The sequence below is a fragment of the Saccopteryx leptura genome, chromosome 3 (assembly GCF_036850995.1).
Source record: "Saccopteryx leptura isolate mSacLep1 chromosome 3, mSacLep1_pri_phased_curated, whole genome shotgun sequence".
NCBI classification, from domain to species: domain Eukaryota; kingdom Metazoa; phylum Chordata; class Mammalia; order Chiroptera; family Emballonuridae; genus Saccopteryx; species Saccopteryx leptura.
In genome coordinates, this window is record NC_089505.1 from 106,674,885 (window position 1) to 106,695,835 (window position 20,951).

Here is a 20,951-nt window from a genome sequence, read left to right on the forward strand (position 1 = left end):
ATGTATAGAAATGCAACTGATTTGGTTGGGGCTATAGATTTTGAATCCTGCAGCTTTGCTGAATTTATTTATTAGTTCTAACAGGTTTTTCTTGTGGAATCTTTAGGGTTTTCCGTGTATAAGATCATGTCTGCAAACAGGTGATTTTACTTCTTTAGTAGAACTAGATTTTTAACTGTGATTCTATTTATATATTCCAGGGATTTTTCTTTCTCTTAACCTTTTAGAATCTAAATGGTAACCTAAAGTGATTCTGTGGATATCTCACTTTTGTGGGTCTTTGATTAAGTTGTTTTTGCATTGCTTAACACACTTGGTACAGTTCATTATTGCTTTGTTTCTAACTGCTTTCAGATACATATTTCAGTTTACCAAAATAATTATTAAGCATCTGCTAGGTATAAATCTCTTATGAGCTGCTTAGTCATTATCCTACCCTCCATCACTCTTCACTTAGTAGAAGAATGGTCCATGAACAATGGCAGTAATAATCATCATAACTTAATTATTTTTTAAAATGCCTGCATGGCCCTGGCCGGTTGGCTCAGCGGTAGAGCATTGGCCTGGCGTGCGGGGGACCCAGGTTCGATTTCCGGCCAGGGCACATAGGAGAAGCGCCCATTTGCTTCTCCACCCCCCACCCCCTTCTTCCTCTCTGTCTCTCTCTTCCCCTCCCGCAGCCAAGGCTCCATTGGAGCAAAGATGGCCCAGGCGCTGGGGATGGCTCCTTGGCCTCTGCCCCAGGCGCTAGAGTGGCTCTGGTCGTGGCAGAGCGACGCCCTGGAGGGGCAGAGCATCGCCCCCTGGTGGGCAGAGCGTCGCCCCTGGTGGGAGTGCCGGGTGGATCCCGGTGGGGCGCATGCGGGAGTCTGTCTGACTGTCTCTCCCCGTTTCCAGCTTCAGAAAAATACAAAAAAAAAAAAAAATGCCTGCATGTATGTGAACTTCTGACTCATGAGTTCACTTTATTTAAAAAATGTTCTAGGATTCTGATTTGTACTCTTTCTCCCAAGATATCATCTAGCGTTATCTTTTCACCTTATATTTTTAATCTTGTCATTATCTTTTATGCCTTATCTTTGTTTAGCATTTACAATTTATAAAATATTTTCATATTTTTAATTTGTTTTATCCTTATATAATTCTGTAAGATAGTCAAAGCAGGTATTATTTCACAGTTTTACCACACTTCACTAATTCATTTAGCTTTTCAATTATTTATTTACTTGTATGCTTCATACGAATCTGTTGTGTATTGTGTTAGGTGCCTGAGTTATCAGGACAAATAAGGCACTTTTCTTGCTAGTTTTGCGCCATCAGCAGCTACCCTTGTTATCTTTTGCCCTAATTCTGTTTACAACCGTAAATCAAGATTTTAAGCCCCTGTTTTCTTTTATCCACTAAATCTTTGATTCCAGCATGAGCTAGGCTTTCCTTAACAGTAAGAACTTCTCCCTGAGATGGATGTTTTGGAGTGTGTAAGAGTGGCAGATTCGGATACCTGTTCCCAGCATGAGTTGACTCTGGGAGCCAGATGTGGAACCAAGTAGGTTCGTCTGAAGGAATTTGCTTCCACATCCCATGTTGCCAAATAGGATTGTGGGTAGCAGGAATTCCTAGTGTGTGGAAGGCATATATGATGGACAACTGACTTACAATGAAATAAAGGTTGTATATAGCACCTACACTCAAGCACAGGGAGAATGAAAAACAGCCAAAGTATATCTGGTGGCATAGGACAGACACTCTAAAGCAGGGGTCCCCAAACTTTTTACACAGGGGGCCAGTTCACTGTCCCTCAGACCGTTGGAGGGCCGGACTATAAAAAAAACTATGAACAAATCCCTATGCACACTGCACATATCTTATTTTAAAGTAAAAAAAACAAAACGGGAACAAATACAATATTTAAAATAAAGAACAAGTAAATTTAAATCAACAAACTTACCAGTATTTCAATGGGAACTATGCTCCTCTCACTGACCACCAATGAAAGAGGTGCCCCTTCCAGAAGTGCGGCGGGGGCCGGATAAATGGCCTCAGGGGGCCGCATGCGGCCCGCGGGCCATAGTTTGGGGACCCCTACTCTAAAGGGTTATTGGACCTCATAGAAATCATAGAAATCCAACGATAGGAAGTGAAGTATGGGTGGGCCATACAGAACTGGAATCAGAAGGAATGGGCTACTAGATTTTCATCCTTGTTTCTTCACATAAGGGTTTCATGTCCTACTTGTTTCTGCAGTCTGGTGGAAGGGGATGCCTAACATAAAGCCTCAAAGGCAGGAGAAGTTGCTAGGCATGTTGCGGGACCAGGAAATGGCCCAGGATAAAGAAAGTCCAAATAATGCTTGGCACATAATAGGCATGCGCTAGCTACCTTTGAATAGATAGAATCCAAAAATCTCTGCTCTCTGGAGCTCCTCAGGTTCCATTGCTCAGTGAGACCTGCCCTCGGTTTGGAGAGTAATAGGGAGTGACTCCACTGCTGCTGGTAGGTGATAATGAAGGGAGCAGGGGCAGGAGTGAGAGATCTTCTAGCCCTGAGCCCCTCAACTTTTTTTATTAACTATACATGTATTGAATATATGCCCTTGCCCAAAACTCTAGAGTATGCATTTAGTTTAGTTCTATGTACAGATTTGGTACCATGACAGTTTTTGTTCCAGTGTCTGAAAATTGTAAGTCATTTTTGTTGGGTATAATTAGAACAAGAGGAAACTGTGTTGCAAATGGAAATGGAATAGGAAGTGGTTGGCAAAATAGGAGTAGAGGTTTCTGAAGTGAAGCCCTGGATCATTTTTCCGTGAACCTGTGGTCTGGGCTTTGCTGGCTTCTTTCACTTACCATATGCTGTCATGTGTCTTTCTGAAGCAGTGCTATATTATGAGGAGGCATGTGCCTTGGGGATCAGGCTGACCACTGATTATAGTGAAGTTAGGTATATTTGATCCAGAATATAATTTTTTTCTTTTGATGTGACTACTATAATTACTTTCTGCTGAACTATAATTAGAAGAACAGAAATAGGAATGTCATCTCTTGGCTACAGTGCTGGCTCTTTCCAGAGCCACTTCTGGTGCCTAGCTGAGAGAGATTGGCAGTCCTGAGCCCATTTTGCTCGAGCACAGAGAGTTGTCCAGTGTCTGTGCAAAAGCCTTCAGTGATTCCTCTTTTGTAGAATAAAGTCTTGTTCCTTTAAGATTCTTCACAGTCTGTCCAACTTCCCAGTGTCATCTCTCACAGTCCCTTCCCACACTCACTGAATTCCAACCTGAATCATTAAAATAGTGTTTACTGTGTGCCCAGCTCTGTTCTAGTCACTGCAGGTACAATAGTGAACAAAACAGGTACAATCCCAATCTCCACGTACCTATATACTTATTGGGTCACAGAGGGTAAACTGGTAAACCAAATACAAAATAATACTAATATGTCAAGTAGTGATAAGTTTTATGGAGAAAAATTAATTTGGTTATGAGAGATCGGGAGTACTGGAATGGGGGCAGGAGAGATAGATGACGTGACATTTTAGATAGGGTGGGTAAGGGCAGGCCTTTCTCATAAAGTGTCATTTGAGTGGATATTTGAAGGAAGTGAGAAAGCAAGCTGTTCATAAGTGAAGAGAGCATTTCAGCAAGTACAACAGCCAGATGTTCAAGTGAGCTTGGCGTGTTTAAGGAACAGTAAGGTGTAGCTGGAGCATAGCTGGAGTGAAGTGAATGAGAAAAGAGGAAGTTAGAGGAAACTCTAGGACAGGGGTCCCCAAACTACAGCATGCGGGCCGCATGCGGCCGGCCCCCTGAGGCCATTTATTTATCCGGCCCCGCCGCACTTTCATTGGTGGTCAGTGAGAGGAGCATAGTTCCCATTGAAATACTGGTCAGTTTGTTGATTTAAATTTACTTGTTCTTTATTTTAAATATTGTATTTGTTCCCGTTTCGTTTTTTTACTTTAAAATAAGATATGTGCAGTGTGCATAGGGATTTGTTCATAGTTTTTTTTTATAGTCCGGTCCTCCAACAGTCTGAGGGACAGTGAACTGGCCCCCTGTGTAAAAAGTTTGGGGACCCCTGCTCTAGGAGAATATGAGGACTTCAACTTTCACTTCCAGTGAGATGGATGTCATTAGAGTTTTTGACTAGAAGGAAGACTTAGTCTAAGTTACCTTTTTGTGTGTGTGTGTTTATGACAGAGAGAGGGATAGATAGAGACAGACAAGAAGGAGAGAGATGAGAAGCATCAATCCTTTGTTGCAGCTCCTTAGTCTCCTTAGTTGCTCATTGATTGTTTTCGCCTATGTGCCTTGATGGGGGGGGGGGGGGCTATAGCAACCTTGGGCTTCAAGCCAGCGACCATAGGGTCATGTCTGTGATCCCACGCTCAAGCTGGATGAGCCTGCACTCAAGCCGGTGACCTCGGGTTTTCATATCTGGGTCCTCCGCATCTCAGTCTGACACCGTATCCACTGTGTCACCGCCTGGTCAGACTCTAACTTACCTTTTAAGAGAATTATTTTGGCTGCTATATGTAAACTAGATGGTCAGAAAGCAAGGGTGGGAGCAATTGATGGCCAGTGTTAATAATTCAGGTGAGGTGATGGCTTAGGCTAGAATGGTAGTGGTAGGGGTGTTGAAAAGGGAATTGAAGTGTGGCTCTATTTTGAAGCTGACAGGACTTGTTGAGTGATTGGATGTGAGGCAGGAAAGAGAACAATAAAGATGACTGACTGAAAGATTTGAGTTAAAAGGAAAAGGATTGTAGAAGCAAGTATGGGGGTGGGGTTTACTTTGAGATGCTATCTATGAAGATGGGAAAGAAAGCTGGAGGGGTGTAGGTTTGGGAGGAGCAGGGCATAGGAGTTGATGCCTGTCAGATGTCCACATGGAGTGAAGAGTAGGCAGTTAAATGTATAGTTTAGAGTTAAAGGAGAGGCCCAGGTCAGAGTTATAAAATAGAAGAAATATAGTCAATAATAATGGAACAACTTTGTATGGTGACAGAAGGTAACTAGACTTATCATAGTTATAATTTTATAATGTATATAAATATTCAATCACTATATTGTACATCTGAAACAAATGTAACACTGTAAATCAATTATACTTCAGTTTAAAAAAAAAGTGACATAAATTTTGAGTCATCTACATATAGATGGTATTTAAGTTCATATATAAGATCACCTGGAGAGTAAATATAGGGAAGAGAAGGAGTGTGAGGACTTGAGCCACAGAGAGTTTCAACTTTTAAATATGGCGATGAGGGAGGATAAACCAGCAGAGAAGACCGAAAAGGAACAGCCAGGGAAGTCAGTGGAAAAGTGAGAGAATGTGGTGGAAGTGAAGTGAGAAATGGGCTGTGTCAAATGCAACTCATCAATTAAATGAGGCCCAAGAATTGACCATGGATTTGGCCTTGTGAAGGTCATTGATAACTTTGACAAGAGCTGTTTTGGTAGAATGGTGATGGGGTAACAACCTGGTTAAAATAGTTGTTCAGGAAGGTTTTGTTTGTTTATTATTTGGGAATGAGCCAGTAAAGAGGGGGAAATTAATGCAAAAGAGAGGGGACAATTCCTGGACCAACACTGAGTAAAAGAGAAGAGATGGGATCCAGTGCATAATAAGCCACACAGGATAATTTGTCACTCGAAAGATCTTTCAAGCATTTGCCACATTCGGTCTCCTTTGGTTGGAAGGCTCTCGCTTCCCGTCTTCCATCAGCACTACCACCACCCGTCTACCTGCCAAAGCCATATTCATCCTTTGAGAACGCAACACTTCCATATCCTCAATGAAGCCGTCCTCAAGTTCCCTGGATATAACTGATTTCTTTCCCTTGTGTCAGTGGCCTGTTTTTTGTACTTCTCTTACATAACTTCCATGCACTGCCTAGTATCTTAATTAGTCTTTCTCCTTGATTAAATCATTTGTTTCTTGAAGGCTCCTGGTCCCTAATTTATGAAAAGACAAATTAATTATTAGGTATTTCTGGCTCATAGAAGGTGCTCAATAAGTATTTACTAAGTGTACCATATGATTATAAGGAGTTATTACTTCCCTTGCCCGGTTAGGTTGGCTTAGGTTTGGAGAAATGGTGCCAGATTCCACTCAGTAACTGTGTTTATTTTGCATCTCCTACTAATGCAAACATTACTCTCTGTTTATGTGAATTCTATTAAAAAATCTGTGTGTTCTCATCTCCTAAGCAACACTGTATGTAATTATGAGTCTCTAAAGTGTTTTGTAGGGAGTAAAGTTCAGTAAACATTTGTGAATTTAATTAATTAATTAAAATGTGAGATTAATAAAACTTTTTCTTCCGGTCTTACCTTTTCCAGTTTATGATAAGCTGTTGCCTTTTATAGGCCATTTCTATCCAGGATCACCTTCTAGCCTATTTACCAAAAGTTTACTCTAGAAAATCAATTTGAGAGTCAAATTTTCTCACCTGACCAGGTGATGGCGCAGTGGATAGAGCATCGGACTGGGATGCCAAGGACCCAGGTTCAAGACCCTGAGGTCGCCAATTTGAGCGCTGGCTCATCTGGTTTGAGCAAAGCTCACCAGCTTGGACCCAAGGTCGCTGGCTTGAGCAAGGGGTTACTCGGTCTGCTGAAGGCCCACAGTCAAGGCACACATGAGAAAGCAATCAATGAACAACTAAGGTGTTGCAACGAAAAACTGATAATTGATGCTTCTCTTTCTCTTCGTTCCTGTCTGTCTGTCCCTATCTATACCTCTCTCTGACTCTGTCTCTGTAATAAATAAATAAATAAACAAAATTCTCTTGAACAAATAATCAATGATTTCTCAAGAATAATTCTTAAGATTAAATAAAAATAATAAATGCTTGCTTGCTTGATTTCTGGCCACATTAGTGCCTTTTAATTGGGAAGTGCTAAGTTAGATACTGCCTATAATCTAGACAGGGCTGAAAAGAACATTCACGCTGTGACCAGCCTGAGTCAAATACAGGTTCTGCCACTTGGGCAAGTCACTTTAATCTCAGTCACCCTCTCTGAAGTTGTAATTTTCTTTCCTGAAAACATAGGGATAATTATACCCACTTAATAGATTTCCTGTGAAGCTTAGATGAGGAATGTGTGAGAAGTGCCTAGCTTAGCATGTAGAAAAGGAAATACAGGGGGCCTCGGTTACAACACAGTTCTGTTCCTACGACAGTGATGTAACGCGAATTTGGGTATAAGTCATAACACACCCTGACACAAACAGAAGGAACATTTGTGCTTTTAATAGTCCAAAATGGCATAGGTAGGCATACTGGGGGGTGCCAACGCCTCACTCATATGTCACGTCACTGCGCATTCTTCCGCCACCGCGCACAACCAAACTAGCTTGCCTACGCACTAGTTCACCCATGTAGTCCGTAGGTACGATGCTAACAGCATAAGCTGAAATGTTCATGTCTCAATTTTTTAAAGTTTTTATGAGAGTGAGTGTCATAAACTCAAAATGTATGTCAAGACTGTAGTAACCCGAGGACCCCCTGTACTCAATAAATGTTGGCTGCCATTATTCCCTTTTCTCAGTGTTTGGTTTTATTTTTCTCTTACGCTGGGCTGCTGCTCTGCTGTTGCAGAACTGTAGAGAAAAATGGGTGGGTCAGTCTACGTGCTTGGGATCTGTGCCTTTCCTAGAGAACAGCTTTGAGCAATGGTTTCTTTCCCATGCCCCTCCTGGCCTGTCTGCCAAGGGCTCGCCCCCTGGGTCATTTCTTTACCCTTTGTCTTTTATTTATTTATTTATTTTTAATTTTTTTTTTTTTTTTTTGGATTTTTCTGAAGCTGGAAACGGGGAGAGACAGTCAGACAGACTCCCGCATGCGCCCGACCGGATCCACCTGGCACGTGGGCGACGCTCTGCCCCTCCAGGGCGTCGCTCTGCTGCGAACAGAGCTACTCTAGCGCCTGGGGCAGAGGCCAAGGAGCCATCCCCAGCGCCCGGGCCATCTTTGCTCCAATGGAGCCTTGGCTGCGAGAGGGGAAGAGAGAGACAGAGAGGAAGGAGGGGGGGTGGAGAAGCAAATGGGCGCTTCTCCTGTGTGCCCTGGCCGGGAATCGAACCCGGGTCCCCCGCACGCCAGGCCAAGGCTCTACCGCTGAGCCAACCGGCCAGGGCCTACCCTTTGTCTTCTCTATTTCCTCCCTGATGCAGTTGAGCGGCCAGCAGCTAGTTTTACTTCTGGCTGTCCAACTTCTTCCACCTCAGCTCCCAACTTTCATTTTGAACTACAACTTCTGAAGTGATTCTTTGTTCTCTAGCTCAATGTTAGACACACAATGAAAATGATGCCATCTGCTGGAGGACTAGATTTCTTTACATTGGTTGCAAAAGAGGTTTTGCATCAAGATTGAGGTCTGGTAGTCTTCCTTGCTAAGTAAAGTACACATCTCAGCATGCCCGGGTTCTCAAATGATTTGTTTTTCTCTTTCCTTCTTCTGCATCTTTGAGAGAGAGCAAAGTGGAAGTAATACCAGACTTGGAGTAAGAAAGTACCACAGTCTCATCACGGTAGTGTGGCTCAACTCACTTTACTTCTGAGTTGCAGTTTTCTCATTTGTAAAATGGGACTAATGATTCCTGAATTTTGACCTTACCAAATTGTTATTATAAGATAAGGGATGCAGAGAGCTTAATAAACTAGAGAGCTAGTTGAATATAAGAAAGAATTATTCCTCTTTCCTCATTTATTTTTCCAGGCTGAGCCAGACTTGGGGGCAATAGTGACAGACTGCATTTGCTGATTTACTTCCCCAGGATGCTGCCTTACTGAAGGGGTAGAACCTGGTGACACTCCCAGGCCCATACAGCTTATGATGGGCTTCCATGATCTTGCCACATAGGAAGGTGCAGTACCAGAAGCCAAACCATTGACTTGCCAACTCTCAGCTTCTTCCAGTTATGGTTACTATAGCTTGGTAATAGGGGCCTGGGAAGCTTCTTCTCTCTATATTCCATTAGACTCCAAGAAAAAATTTTGGTTTAATCTCCTCTCAAAACTTTGACTCATCTGCCATAGATACGTAGCCAGAGTGTCAGAACATTCTGGGAGTTCTCTGGAATGAGAGAATAATAAAATACTTCTGGCTACCCCTAAGTGTCTACCCTGTATCAGGCATGATGTTTAGAATTTACCTTGTTTAGTACTCATAGCATCTTTTGAAGTAGATATTTATTTGCAATTTACTGAAAAGTAATGTTCAAAAACGTTAATAAGTCTCTTGTTCCAAGTCACACAGTGAGTAAGTGGTATAGTTAGAATCTGAACTTCTGTCCTATTTCAAAATTGTTGTTCTGATCATCATACCATGAGGCCTGCCAACACTGTATAGGAAGAGGGGCTGTGAGCTACAGAGGAAGAGTCAGGAGAGTGCCAGTCCTGTGATCCACGTCCTGAGGCAAGTGACTTCACCTTCTCCAGCCACGGATACTATCTTGTTAAATCTTAATCACAGCCATGTGACTTACCTCTATCTCTTTTTGCTATTCTTATCTGTTTTACATTTGAGGCAACTTGGCAAGGTGAAATAACATGCCCAAGGTTACAGAATAATAAGTGGCAAAGCCAGAACTCCAGTCTGTGTCTAACACCTGGTTTGGTGTTCTGTCCACCATTTCTCACAGCCAGCTTCTATGACCTGCCTGGTGCATCACTCAGACAAACTTGCAGCTTTCAGGATGCTGGTTGGAAAGCTTTATAGGAGCAGGAGCCTCACTCTCTCTGCTTCTCTGATGTTTCTTTCTCTTCCCATAATTTCTCCTTCTTCTTAGAAACTTTACCAAAGTAATATAGACAATTATAATTCAAGGGTGTTTATGCAAAACTTGAAAACTGCCCAGAGCATCCCACAGAAGCCTAGGAATCTGCCTCCCATCCTTTGTATGATTTTGTACTGTTACTCTGACAGCATGGTGTAGTGGGTAATTTTGAGGAAGTTCTTTCTGAACTTTTTTATTAATAAAACCTCTTAGGGTTGTGAAGGTTAGAAATGATAAATATTCAAAGGCAGTAGGTAGAGCCTTATTAATTGATGGCACATACTATCTTCCCCCCCTCTCACCTAAAAAAAGAAAAAGAAAAGTAATGAATGCTTATTTTAACAAATCAAACTGGCCCTGGCTGGATAACTTGGTTAGTTGGAGCATTGTCCCGAAACACAGAGGTTTCCCTGGTCAGGGCACACACAGGAACAGATCAACGTTCCTATTTCTTTTTCTCCCTCCTCTCTCACTAAAACCAATAAATAAACGTTGAATAATAAAATTGAACAGAACTTTAAAAAATTATTTTAGAGAGAGATGGGAAAGAGAGAGAAACATAAATTTGTTCTACTTATTTATGCATTCAATGGTTGATTCTTCTCTCTGCCTTGACCAGGGATCAAACCCACAACCTGGTGAATCGGGACAACACTAACTGAGGTACCTGGTCAGGGCTGGACTGAATTATGTGAAGTAAAAAAGTGAGAAAACCCGTCTTTCCTTATTTAATACATTCCCAAAGTTATACTTGTTACCACTTTGTGTCCCTTCCATTGTTTCCTGTGTATTTTTAAATATGAACAGGTATAGGCCCTGGCCGGCTGGCTTGGTTGGTTAGCGTGCCAGCCAATAAAGGTTGCAGGTTTGGTCCCCAGTCAGGACACATACAGGAACAGATTAATGTTTCTGTCTCTCTCCCTTCCTCTCTCTCTAAAATCAATGAATACATTTTAAAAGATATGTACAAGTATATGTAAATATATGTATACATACACATTGTATGGTATGCGTGCTTAGAAGTTACACATGTTAAACTCACTAGGATATATACTATTATGTGAGACTTCATCCTTTTACTTGCTTTGTGCTTTTTTCTTGTTAATGCTTGAAGATTTAATTCTTTTTGTTTTATAATTTATTAAGTGGTCCCCTATTGATTGTCATGATTTTTCTAAAGCAAATACACACATACAATGTTGAGTTTTTAAATTTTCTTTTCAGGAAAAGAAGAAAAAGAAACATAGAGACAGGAAGTCATCTGACTCTGACAGCTCAGACTCTGAGAGTGATTCAGGCAAGAGGGCAAGGCGCTCATCAAAAGACAGCAAGGCAGCAAAGAAGAAGAAGAAGAAGAAGAAGCACAAGAAGAAGCACAAGGAGTGAGAGTGCAGAGTAGAGGGGGTGGCTGAGAGGAGGAGCCAGGACTCCTTGCGGCCCTGGCTCCTAGACAGACTCGGTAGTGATTATGGCCTCCCACCCCATGACTTGTCTCCCATGGGAGATGGCTTTCCCTCGTGCAGCAGGCAGGTTTGGGAGTTAGATATCAAAGGCATCTGCCTGAACGAGTTGTTTCCTTGTTACTCCTGGTCCATTTGCAAGTGACCCCTGCAGCTTACCCATCCATTCATACAACTTCCTTCATTCGGTAGGAGGTCCTATTACCCTCTCCAGCTGCCACTGCCAGAACCTGATTCCTGTCCAGGAGTCCAGGCTAGAGCCACAGTTACTGCTGTGGAGGTGAGTCTGGCTGTAGTTGGAGAACTGAGAGATTGTCCTCTCCCTGTTGGTTTACCCTGTGCTAATTTGTGGGTGATCTCTGTTGCATCCAACACAGGGCAGGTGGAGGGAGACTGGCATCTGAGGGAGAACATGGTAAAAAGTGGTGCTCACTTTTTCCATTCCCCCTAACGTGATTCTACTATGCTAGAAGTGACAGCCAAAAACCATTGTTTGCAGTGACTGAGCTTGTGTGTGACATTCTGCCAGATCACGAAACGACACTTCAAGCCAAGATCATTGCTTTGTGTTTACTACTGTGAGTTAATCGGTTATATTTCATGTTTCTGCTTAAATTCCTGGCACTAAATGGAAGCGTGTTTGGTTTTAAACTTACTGAAAGTTCTTATTGCTGTAATGCCTCTTCCCAGGTAACTTACAGACTTAAAGGTCACCACGTCTACATGCGTCGACAGAAAAACATTTAATATGTCACCTTAGACAGTGGAGAGAGGCCCAGCTGAGGTGCAGAGTCAGATGTACTAGCAGGTCGCAGCCTTCCTAGATCACTTTTAAGCCCTCCCTTCTGTAATAATCAGATGACCTCTTGTCCCAGAGCTGATTAGAGAAGCAGTGAGAATCTGTAACTGTGAGTGATGCCCTGGGCATAGATGGGAGCTCAGTAATCATCTTGGCTGATGGGCATTTTCTCCTACCATCATGGCATAAGCCTGGATTCTTTGTCCTGAACCTGCATTCTAGAAAGAGAGACCACAGCATTGCAGAGAAGAGCAAGTCCAGGCCCAAGGGCATTCAGTACAGATGGGCCAGAGGTGATAGTTCAGCGGCCAAGCCTGGAGAAGCCCTGCCACTGATCATTGTTCCAGGTTGGACTAGCTCATTTGGCCATGGAGAGGAAGGTGTGAGTACAGTTGTATTATTGTATGCATAAGGTGGTCAGCTACCATTTGTCCCCCGAGACTGGTCATTTCAGTCTCGTCCAGTGCTTCTTCTTGAGTGACCTTCAGGTGGGTGTTTGTGTCACTCTCTGACACAGGGAAAAAGACTCCCAGAGTTATGTCACCAAAGGCAAAAAGGCAAGTGGCTCTGCTTTATTAACCTCAGAGCACCCTTTGGATGCAATTAAAAAAGCAAACACAATGGGAACTGGAACTGTATTCAGGATGGTGCACCTGACCCCAGAAGAATTTCCCCAGCCAAGCTGATTCATACAAAACTCCAGAGGAAAAATGAGGCAGTCTGGTACTGAGTCCGGGGGTAGCCAGTTGGCAGAGGAGCAGACAGTGAAAGGGTGGGCAGGTCATGCCTCCTTCTCGTAAGTGCGAGTGCTAACTGCACTGCCATGGGTGAGTGTCTGGAAGGAAAGAGAGTCTGGTTAGGGCAGGGTGCGAGCACAGGCATATTGGGAGCACTCCATTCTGATGGGGAGAGCTCTCTACCTTCTTCCCAGTATAATCTTCACTTACTGACTACCTACTATGTGCCAAGTACTTTACATCTATTTTTTTTTCTGATACTTATACCAAATCTTTAAATTATGCATATAATCCCTCTTTTAGAGATTTAGGAAAATGAATTTTGAGAGAAGAAGTATCTTGGTCAAGATTCCAGAGTTTCTCTTCCCCTTGCACCATTCTTCTCCCTTCATCCTTAATGCCCAAGATGGTGCCTAGCACACAGTAGACAAATAGGTGAATACAAATATCCAGGGACTCTTAGAGAAGGACTATGCAAGCCACTACCTCCCCTTTCCTTCCCTAACTTGGGGAGGTCCCCGGTCAGAGCCCTGAGCCACTACCATCCAGCCTGGCATCATGTTCTCACCCAGCTGACTGCCCAATGAGCATTTGGTCCTGTGTACCACATTTCTCCCCAGGGCAGGCACCTCAGTTTTAGCTCTACAGGGACCCCTGCTCTGTGTGAGTGCAAGACTGTGGCGAGCAGGTTACGCTGACCCAAGGTCTGCCGTGAAGATGCTGACATGGAAACCTGAGGCCCAGCGGCCTTAGGAGGTAGAGACCACGGGTAGCTGACACCCCTTTGCCCCTGGATCTGGTGGTGTTCGGTCTACATTTTCCAAGTCCCCAAATTTGTTTCTAAACAGACAGAGCTGCTAGCCTGGTCATCACTTCCTACCCAGGCTGTATTCAGGAACTTGCACTAGAGGCCAGGTGTGAGAAGGACAGAGGAGGCGGGGCTGGAATGAGGTGGAAAGGACTGTAACGTCTGTCAGTCAGTGTCCCACAAGTCACCAGCCTGTCAGTGCCGGAAGGCTTCACATGTGGCAGTACAGGCGTAGGGAGGAGAGGGAGGAGGGAATTCTGTGACAGGAACAGGAGCCTTTCCTACGGACTGGGGTCAGATCTGGCCCTGCTTTCCACACCCCTGGGTGAGACAGGGCCGCAACCCCGGAGGAACAGCTGTGCGCACCTGCCATCTTCCTCCCATGTCAGTAATGCTTTGTGCTCTGTGTCCACAGTCTCATTCAGACTTCCCAGCAGCCTACCGAGTTGTGTTATCAGAGCCTATGTTTACAGTTGGACTTGCAGGTGACTTGTCCAAAGTCACACAGTCTGTAAGCTGAGATTTGAACCTAGGCCTGAGATGTGAGCCCAAAGCACTACAGAAACGATCCCCACCTAACACCACCCTGACCTGTTCACCCTCCATGGCCCCAGATTCCAGTGTCACCAGGGGAAAACCTTGGCTTTCTACAGCAGGCTTGGCTGAAGGGGCAGCTATTCACGAGAGTTGTCCTTACCAGGATGAGTTTTCCATCAACGAGCTCTCGCACAAGTGTTGTTTCCTGGCCGTCCCATTTCTGCAGGTGAACAAGTTTGCCTCCATCCAGCTTTACAAGGGACTGTGGAAAGAGGGTAGAGGCCTGAGCTGTGATTTGAGCCAGGATTGAGGGACAGCATGGGGCCTGGTCACTGGGCCACGGAGGCCTCAGCCTCTGGCCCAAACTAATCATGCTGCTAGGCCCAGAGCTCAGGCAGCCCACATCCAACCTAGCCCTGCAGGATGTCTGGCTCACCATCAGTCTCTGCTCCACTGCTGCCTGGCTGGGGGAGGGGCCTTCAGGTGTTGGGCATGTTGGAAGAGGCAGGCAATGTAATAGAGCCAGACAGTCTGGCTCTGAGAAGCGGCACCAGTGTTGACTGGCATTTATCCTGTACTGTGATGCCACAGCCCCAGTGCCCCTAAGATGTAAGGGGCATGTACATATATCCCTGGGAAAGACTGGTGAGAAGGAGAGTCCTGAGACTCTGGCCTAGTGGTGATCATACATGATGTCTAAAAGACCCTTTGGGATTAAGAGTATTAGAAAATTAGACTTCCTGCCCCTCTTCTTGGTCCACACCACATCATGTGACCCCTTCAGCTGACACGCGGGCAGCAACTGCCAGGTCCTAGGACTGGGTGCCCTTGGAGTGTTCCACAGCCCTGGCCAAATGCCCACATGGTCTTCTGGGTGCTACCAGCCTGCATCAGCTGGTTCTCACTTGGCACCTCTCCCAGGTCTCCTCTAGGAATTTGGGAGCTCGAGGCCAGACGAAGGGACCCTGACAGCAAGTTCAGTAGAAGAATCTGAGAAGGGTACGTGTACACGTGTTTGGGGTTGGGTAGGGGGCAGGGGGCAGCCTAACCACTACCTAACCCCTTATTCCTGTTCTCTTAGTGTTTGCCCACTCAGAGCAAATTATTTTTAACCAGGCATCCCAGAGAATGAATGCTGTGTTTAGTTGGGCTTCTTGTCCCTCAAGAAGGTGGGCTAACTCAAGGAGGTACAGGCATGTGGTAGGGTCAGCCACCTCTCTCCCAGGTAGGTTGCCATCCTTGGGCATCATCCCAGCTCTCCTGCCTGCCTCCTGTGTGATCCTGGGCTGGGCTCCAGCTTCCTCCACAAAGAAGAGACCAGACCCTCCCCTGTTCTTCCTAGGACCAGCTGAGGAAGAGGAAATAGCTGAATGATAGGGTCTGGTGGGGGTTACCACTGTAGGGACACCCTATAGAGGTCAAAGCCCCTTAGTTTTCTCTCTTCCATGCCTAGCCCAAGGGAGAACTGGGGAATAGCTGTCCTCTCCCTCCCTGGGAGGAGGTAAACTAAGGCTTAGAAGACACTACAAATACCCAAGACAATGCCCTGTCCAGATCATAGCTTGTCCTGCCTGTGGATGGCAGCACGGGAAATGCTTCCTCAGCCTGACCTGTGGTGGCGCAGTGGATAGTGTCGACCTGGAATGCTGAGGTTGCTGGTTTGAAACCCTGAGCTTTCCCGGTCAAGGCACATATAAGAAGCAACTACTATGAGTGGATGCTTCCCATTTCTTCCCCTTCTCTCTCTCTCAAAAAAAAGGAAATGCTTCCTCAGGGTCATTGTCTAAGCCTGGAAGGTGGAAGTTGGAGGAGAGGAAGCGTCTGAGTAGGTCTCAACTTCTTGTCCGCAGCTGCCTCTGTTACTGCTGAAGACCAGGATGACCTGCTAACTCAGTGGAGGGCCTGACATCTGGGCATCTTTCCTAAAGCACTTGAGGTATAACAGCTATGGCCACACCACTTCCCCATCCATGGAAGGGGAAAGAAACCAAGAGTTATCACATGCCACGCACAAGGTCACCCAGCTAGAGCTGGAGTAGATACTGAGGTCAGAAGAACATCCTGGCTCTGTGCAGCCTACTCTCAGAGGCAGCTGGTAGATGCTTCCCAGGAATGGAGGAAAACCAGGGGACAGGAATAACATGCAGTTAGCACGGGAACATTCCATCACTGTACAGGCTTTATGGCCCTTATTCATTTCAATTCCCCATTACACTCTACCCCTCGGTACAACAGGAAGCAACACTAACAGCGTATTCCCCTTCAGGGTCTCCATGTCCTCCATTCCCCACGTCCCATTCCTTGACTCACCTTGACCTTCCTGTCATCTGCGGTTGTCTCATCAAACTCCACTCCCAGCTTAAATTTGATCTCTGTGTTCTTGAAGGTGCTTTGTGTTTTTAAGGTGATAGTGTCCCCGTTTACTTCGATGATTGTGGTAGGCTTGGTCATATTAGCCACCTGCCTGGTAGCAAAACCCACACCTGAGGGCAGAGAGAGGGTTTTGTGTATATAAGCCCACACAGAGGCAGGGTACAAGAAACTCAATGAACAACTTGGGCTGGATATCAGAAAGGAATGAGAACTTTCCAAGATTTTGCATGGCCATTTTAAATTCAGTCTTATGTGCTGAAGAGATACTACTGATCCCATTGGATAGATGAAAACTTAAGGGACAGGCATGCCACAGCAAGTCGGTGCCAGAGCTGAAATTAGAATGTTATTAAGTGCTTTATTTGTGGTAAGAAGTATACATGTGTTATCTCATTCAATTCTTCCAGTCTTCCTGAAGGGTTGATTTATTATCTCCACTTTACAGATGCAAAATCTGAGAGCAGAAGCCTAGGGTCACAAATCTGAGTTGTGACTGCAGAGCTCAAATGCTCAGCAAGGCTGGAGCACAGGCTCCCTTACCTGGCACCTAAGCAGCTTGCAAGCTGCAGGCTAAAGAAAGAAACGTGGACTTTGCCTTCCAAGGCTTTGGGATAAGAGTGTCCCATCTTTGGAAGTTTTACCCAGAGATGCAGTAGTATTTTTGTCCCCCATATATGGCACTGAGACATTTTCAAAGCCTCCTATCCCAGAGATCTAGGAGTTAGGCAGAAGGGCATGTCTGTCTCATTGTACAGATTTAGGAGAGGCCTAAAGTGGTAGGGCTAGGACTTGATTGTAGGTTTCCTGGCTCCCAGCTCAAGGCCCTAGAGGGACACCCCTCCTGACCCAAGCATGGCTTCCCTCGGTGCTGGGCAAAGCCCAAGGTACCCAAACTGCAAGAGTGTGGAACAAAGCTCTTAGGCAAAGTCTAAAGTGTGTCCCTGTGATCTCTCCTTTTGTCTCCAACCTCCCACCATCACTGCCTGGCCCCTCTGCCCACAGCAGTCTATGTTGAGGGCAGAGGCAAGGCAGGGACAGCCCAGTGTGGCGAGGTGGTGTGTGTAATGTCCTCAAATGTGTCTGGCCACTAGAGCTTGTTGGCAGCTAGGCACTTAGCCCACGCCTTCCATGGGTTATTGTACTTTAGTGCTCCTGACGGTGGGTTTTATTATCCACATTTTACAAAACAGACTTGGAGAGTGAAGTGATTTGCCCAAAGTCAAAGAGTAAGGAATTGACCTGGATTTAAATCTAAGGCTCCAAAACAGTTTTGTGGTTTGTTTTTTTTTTTTTTTTTTTTTTTGGGGGGGGGTTTGTATTTCTCTGAAGTTGGAAACAGGGGAGGCAGTCAGGGAGGCAGTCAGGGATCCACCCGGCACACCCACCAGGGGGCGATGCTCTGCCCACCTTGGGGCGTCGCTCTGCCACAATCAGAGCCATTCTAGCGCCTGAGGCAGAGGCCACGGAGCCATCCTCAGCGCCCGGGCCAACTTTGCTCCAATGGAGCCTTGGCTGCGGGAGGGGAAGAGAGAGACAGAGAGGAAGGAGAGGGGGAGGGGTGGAGAAGCAGATGGGCGCTTCTCCTGTGTGCCCTGGCTGGGAATCGAACCCGGGACTCCTGCACGCCAGGCTGACGCTCTACCACTGAGCCAACTGGCCAGGGCCCCAAAACAGTTTTCTATTCCTCCTAGGCCCTTCTGCCTCCTGTGATCAATGGCACTATCTAGGCTGGGCCTCTTTGCCCCCCTGAGAGCCCTTGGGCAAACCAATGGGCACAGCCTCTGCAGCTACCCTGCAGCTGGCCCACCCGGCCTGGCCAGTTAGGGACTTTGGCCTCACCCCCTGCTGTCAGTGAGTCAGGCCAGTTCCACTCAGCAGAGAGCTGGGCCTTATAGAGCTGGGCCTTATCACTATACAGGTTCTGTTTGCATAGGACCTACCTGGAAGGGTGGAGTGTTTGAGGAAGGAATCCTCTGGAGAGGGCGGAAGGGACTAAGCCAGGAGGAACTGAGAATGACTGGGCGGACAGAATTTAGAAGACTTGGGAAGAGGTAGGTTTTACTTAGAAATGAAGTTAAATCTATTTACTGAGAGCTAAAGAGAAGTCTTTCTCCCCGATGGGCCTCAGTCTATCAGTACAATGAGAAAAGCAAGTTGGATGGACTCTGCCCCCTAGCCCAAGTTGGGGCAAAATAAGGGAGCAGCTGTGGTAAGGATGTAGCAGTCACTTCAGGGACCAGGTTTTCAGTTGAATGTCTGCTGTGGGAGGTGTGGGAGGAGGAACTAACCCTGGGTATTCCAACTTTCCCAACAGGGGCTCAGGAGCTGCTGAACATGGTGCCCAGCATTAAGGCAGCCCTCAAGAGCCAACACTTGCAGTCCCTACTTCAGGAATGGGTTAGGAACAGAGGTCAGAGGTGCCTGGAACAGCTATTTCCCCCTTTCTTTGGTATCTGCCATAACCCAGCCCGCCTTCCCTGGAACGAAGGCATGGAACATTGCTTAGCCACAAACAACATTCCAGTTTTCCCTGTCTCCCAGCCTGGAGATGAAGGATAATCTCGTAGTTGGGGGTTTTCAGGTCATGGTGTTACCCTCTCCATTGAAGCACATACCAGGAGGGGAAGGGTTGAGGTCAGTAGATGAGCGGTCCCAACCACTCCCACCCATAGGACCCACATGGAAAACTGATCTAGGTTGCAGATCTAGAAATCTAGGTTTTCTGCTCTGCTGTGGAATTTTTGTGACAAGTTTCTACTTTCTCTGGGTCTGTTTCTCCATCTATTGAACTAAGCAAGGTATGGGGATCTCCAAGGATCTCACTGATAATATTCTTTGAATTTCTACCCTTCTACATCCCAACACCACACCCTCCTAAGCCTCTCCCTGCCTTTAACAGGTCTTGGCCTTGCTCCAAGATCCTTTGCTGCACCCTGAAGTCCAATGGCTTTTCCCACCAGACAACTCCCCAGTGAGTGGCTAAGCCTTGGGTTATAGCTGCTGCTGGGGCCTCTTACCCTACCTTACCACTGGCTCAATGACAAGATTAAAGCCTGGTTACACACCACTGCAGGACAGTCAGAGACTGGCTGGTGAGAAAGGGCATCCTCTAGGTTAGGGGAAATCCTTTTCCTGACCCCAACAAGGAGAAGCAGAAGTTATGGCCATGTGGGTTTCTGTCTCACCTCCTCATATCCCACTGCCTGGGTTACCCACTCTTCCATCTTCCCCTTCCTGGGAATTCCCTATTTTTGTAGGCCGTACTGCGCTCCCTACCCACACCATTTCCTTTCTGTGTTCACAATTTCCAATTCCTAAACCATTCGTGCTCCTGTTCTTTTCCTCCCCTAGCTGGCCTCCCACCCCTTCGATCAATGCTCTTTTTATCCAAACCTTCCAGAACACAGACCCCTCTTCCTTGAAGGAACTTCTCAACCCCCACATCAACTGGCATATCTGCTTCCTTGAGCCTCAATACCTGGGAATCCCGCACGCCAGGTTCAGACCATGAGCGCCCCCTCCCAAAAAGCCTCGCATGCCTAATCCAGGCTGTCACCTTCTCCGCGATCCCTTACTCCCCAGTCTTGACCAGGAGGGATGCAGCAGGCAGGCGTGCAGGGTACCAGCCAGGACCGAGCGCGGCGCGGGCTGGGCTAACAGCCAGCCCCTCCCCAGCCCAGCATCCCCAGCTCTGCTCACCGATTGACTTCATGTAGTCATCGAAATTCTTGCTGTCCACTAGCTTCCAGGTGCCTGCGAAGGCGTCCACCATGGTGAGGCTGGGCTAGGCTGAGGAAAAAAGAAGCGAGAAAGCCGGCGCTGAAAGACTCGGGATCCGAGGCTCCCAGCCCGCGCTGCCGCTTTAAATAACTCCTGCATCACGTGACGAGGCGTGGCCCACACCCCCTCCTCCCGAAATAGGAAGCCCCGGGCTGGCAGCTCTCCCCTCAGGGGCTGTCCGCCCATCCCCCAGCATGCTGAAGCGGAGGGGGCAGCCAGTGGCGCCAGGCTTGCCTGCGTCAGCGCGGGTGCCTGGCCTCCGAGTCCCTGGCCCGGGCTGGCAGTACCGGCTCCCTTCCCCGGCCTCAACGCCTTCTTTGGAATCTGAGGAGGAAGCTGTTAGGGGCACGGTGCCCGCGAGGTGGGGCGCGCGCCACGGACGTCTTCCACCCCCCAGTTCCTCCCTAGCTTGGAGTTAGAGCAGAGATGAGGACTAGAGGAGGAAAGAAACTTGCCCTGGGTCTGGTGCCTACGAAGGGAAAGCTCAGGCTGACTCTTCGCGGCGCACGCATCTTGCTCCTCATTTTACAGGTGAGGAGACTAAGAGGGGAACTGACAAGGTCGCAGGAAATGAGTGAATTGCAGCCCAGGATGCAAGCCTGGTCTAGCTGACTCTGGAACCCGCGCTCTCCTACCACTCCCCACTGCCCAGTGGCGGGGAGAGTCACCAGGGCA

General features: G+C 46.6%; 2 protein-coding genes across 2 annotated transcripts in view; one reads left to right on the plus strand and one right to left on the minus strand.

The window, feature by feature from the left end:
- The window catches only part of ZCCHC17 (zinc finger CCHC-type containing 17), a 54,855-nt gene extending 42,948 nt beyond the window's left edge, over nt 1-11,907 (plus strand). Inside the window, exon 8 of the mRNA XM_066375690.1 lies at nt 11,007-11,907. Within this exon, the coding sequence (XP_066231787.1) occupies nt 11,007-11,168 (162 nt within the window). The 3' untranslated portion in view covers nt 11,169-11,907. The remainder of the gene's footprint in view (nt 1-11,006) is intronic.
- A 686-nt stretch (nt 11,908-12,593) lies between these two features.
- Nucleotides 12,594-20,353, minus strand: FABP3 (fatty acid binding protein 3). Its single transcript, XM_066375691.1, has 4 exons — nt 20,196-20,353; nt 16,434-16,606; nt 14,284-14,385; nt 12,594-12,876 (listed from the first exon to the last, which is right to left on the minus strand). Exons 1-4 carry the CDS (start codon nt 20,266-20,268, stop codon nt 12,823-12,825), a joined length of 402 nt encoding a protein of 133 aa, XP_066231788.1. The 5' UTR covers nt 20,269-20,353; the 3' UTR covers nt 12,594-12,822.
- Between the last annotated feature and the right edge of the window lie 598 nt (nt 20,354-20,951).